Source organism: Vollenhovia emeryi, unplaced genomic scaffold (genome assembly GCF_000949405.1).
Source record: "Vollenhovia emeryi isolate VEMERY1.0 unplaced genomic scaffold, V.emery_V1.0 DF943040.1, whole genome shotgun sequence".
NCBI lineage: Eukaryota > Metazoa > Arthropoda > Insecta > Hymenoptera > Formicidae > Vollenhovia > Vollenhovia emeryi.
In genome coordinates this window covers 72-3288 of record NW_011963326.1, presented here as the reverse complement: position 1 = coordinate 3288, position 3217 = coordinate 72, and the positions used below count along the sequence as shown (strand labels likewise).

General features: G+C 35.2%; 1 protein-coding gene across 1 annotated transcript; it reads right to left on the bottom strand.

Annotated features, from left to right (window-relative positions):
• Window positions 1–456: 456 nt before the first annotated feature.
• On the bottom strand, window positions 457–1918 carry LOC105566932. Its single transcript, XM_012021372.1, has 3 exons — window positions 1715–1918; window positions 1367–1486; window positions 457–636 (listed from the first exon to the last, which is right to left on the bottom strand). The coding sequence occupies exons 1-3, from the start codon at window positions 1916–1918 to the stop codon at window positions 457–459; spliced, it is 504 nt and encodes a 167-aa protein (XP_011876762.1).
• Between the last annotated feature and the right edge of the window lie 1299 nt (window positions 1919–3217).

Below are 3217 nucleotides of genomic sequence, written 5' to 3'. Positions count from 1 at the left end.
GAGAGAGAGAGAGAGAGAGAGAGAGAGAGAGAGAGAGAGAGAGAGAGAGAGGGAGGGAGGGGGGAGCGAGAGAGGGAGAGAGGGAGGGAGGGAGAGAGAGAGAATGCTCAAATTAATAAGACTGTCGTAATATTTGATATAAAAATTGATTTAATAAATAAATTCTAATAAGAGGCCTCTGTCTCTATCTTATATTCATTTCTATTAATGTAGATAATTTTAATTCTCGGTTTAACTTTTTATCTTCATCTTATTTGTAGGACTATAGAAAAAGTTGAACTAAGATTGATGTTTGTAGAAATATTAATGTCTCAAAATACATGGGAAAAATTAATGCAATTGTAACAAATGCTTTGTGTGAAGGTAAAATTGTGATTGTGAATAGCTAGACAAAATATCGCATGTTGCTTGTAATAAAAAACACAATTGTGGCAGTGTACACAGAAATACTTGATCTCACAGGCAGAAACGCCTGTCTTTTTTTTTGTAGACAAAGCGAGGTTTAATGTTTCTCTTACTCAAGTAACAAATTCCGAATAATCTTGAGAACTCAGCATGCTCGTGCATAATCTTGAGCTCATAGTGTGTCTTATGCTCCGCCCAGTCTTTTGACATACGATCGAATAATTCTCTAAACTAAAAGAAAGTAGAATAGTAAATCAATCACAATGCATTTCAAAATAGTAAAAAAATCGACATTTACATTTATTAAATCGCATTAATAAGCATTGTTGTAACATGTAATTCTAATTCTACAAGATTTATAAAGTTAATGTTGCATATTTTGGCTGATATAATTGTCATGTTTACTTTGTTTTACCTCTTATTATATACTCATAAAAATTATTTATGGCCACGATAAAGAAGGCATCGGCATTAATTAATAAAGTGACAAACCAGTTGTATTAATGCACAAGGAATTAAACTAGATAATGTCCCAGTAAAATTCAGTATTTGTGTATACATGGTGAATCGTAAATGTTGTTCCAACCTTTTACCATAAGAGGTGATTTACCAAACGCAACTGTAGCCAACTCGAAATAAAATGGATTAAATATCGTTGTACATATCTCAATCATGTAATATGTAATTATTTATCGATAAATGTAATTACTGTAAGAATGTCATATAGGACGAGATTTTATCCATTTTGTCTCGAGTTGGCTACAGTTGTGGTCGGTAAATCACCTAGCTCTTGTATGGTAAAAGGTTGGGACAGCCTTTACGACTAACCCGTATAATATTATTTATTTTTAAATATGTGTTATTTAAAAATGAGCGCAGCCTAGGTTTTTAATATTAGACCTAACATTCTATTTAATTTAAGTTATGAGAAACACAAATCGTGAGAATCTACGGATCTTACTTTGTCTATGTATATAAAACGCGCGCCCAATTCGCTCAGACTACCTAGTATAATTAGAAGTGTCGGTGCCGAATCCACTATATAGTCCATAGTGATGTCAGATAGAAATACGGCCGATACCTGGAAAGAAGTTCTTATTTCTTAATAAAAACGAAGAAATAATTTCATCTTGAGAAATAACTATCCGAGACACGTTCGATTCAATATCTCGTGCGAATGAAACAGTGACGTATGATTTCTGAGCTTATATTCCATGTTTTATTTTAATACCGTATGTTATTTTCGAACTTTTAGTTCGAAAACTGTCTAACATTGAATTAAAAAGAAAATTACTTAAATCGCAAGTACCTGAATATATACACTTGTTAATCCAAAGACCGTGATAGCAGCTCTCATTAAATGAGCGCTTCGTTTACTTTGATAAGGATTCAGTCCAGTAACCGACAGAAGAAATCGGCTCAGTTTATAGTACTCTTCAGGATGTTCCATTTGCTTCGAAGGTCTCAAAAGAACTGTGTAAAAGCGAGCCGACTGCCGCTTGATTATTATCATAGCTTCTCTTATTTCTAGATTCCCTCGAATATTTTTATTTTGTATTTCTTTCGCGACATTATCGTACAAATTACATCGAGGGAAAATACCTCGAATTATAATACGTCGAAGGGAAGCACTTCAAGCGATAGCGTTAAGAATTTCTCAAAGGTGTCGGCAGAAATGATTGACAGGGCGCATACAATATGCACATAATAACATGGGAAAAAGACTGTCGGTGGGAGCTGCAAATTGCCTGTGGTCGTTTTTTTCCCACAAACAGTTTTTCACGCTCGCGCGTTTGTCTCACTACAATTCATCGGCAATTTTTACCACTTTAGAGCAATTTTTCGATTATTACGGAAAATATGAAGCAGAAATAATAAAAGACGAAAACTCAAAGTAAAAAAAGTTTTTGCGCGGTATTAACATACGTATTACAAGTTTTACACAATAGAATATATTGTTGACTAGATGCTCTTTTCTATAAAAAATGCGTTATCAGAAGCAAGACGGATATAAGTAAATACAGCGATGTATAGAATTGTATTGGAGAGGTGGCATGCACCTTTAATATTAAACAGAACGAATAAGAAAAAAACCATGGTTTTGTAAACTTAGTGTTCTATTTTCGTGCATCTATAAACTGAGAACATTACAATACAATCGAGTCGCTTGCGAGAAAGGGGTATATTGATCGGACATGGTGCGAACGCAGGAGTGAGATAGAGAACATTGACCACGTGGTACGGCAATGTAGCAAGTACGAAGTGGAGAGGGAAGAGATGGGCGAGGAGTAAACAGGGTTGGTAAACAGGGACATGTGAAGACACCGGTACGCTTATCAAGAGAGAGGACTGGACGAAGATAAGAGTCATATTTAATTTCATCGAGAAAATTGATAAAGTGATATAAAACGGCTCGAGAGTCTTTTGCGCCATAATCTGAAGGCAAAGTTGAAGGACCCTAGTGAGGGTGAAGTAGTGACTTCACCAGCCAATTGGATTAACATAATCGAAAAGAGAAAGGATGGTTCGTGGCGTACGTTTGCATATATATTTATTAGGATAGATTGTGTTAATTTGCACACTTTATTTGTACCTTATAAATTAACTAATAAGAATATTCTTAAAGTCGCCAGTAGTAATTAATAAATTAATAACATCGGTGATTTTGTCGACCGTGTCTGGCAATTAAAATTCTTATTGCGAAAAATATTACCCCAGCCAGGATTCGAACCTGGGACCTCCCTACAATCCGTGACGGGTGTCTTAGCCAGCTCGAACACCGGGGCTGTGATAATACTATTCGCAATAACGT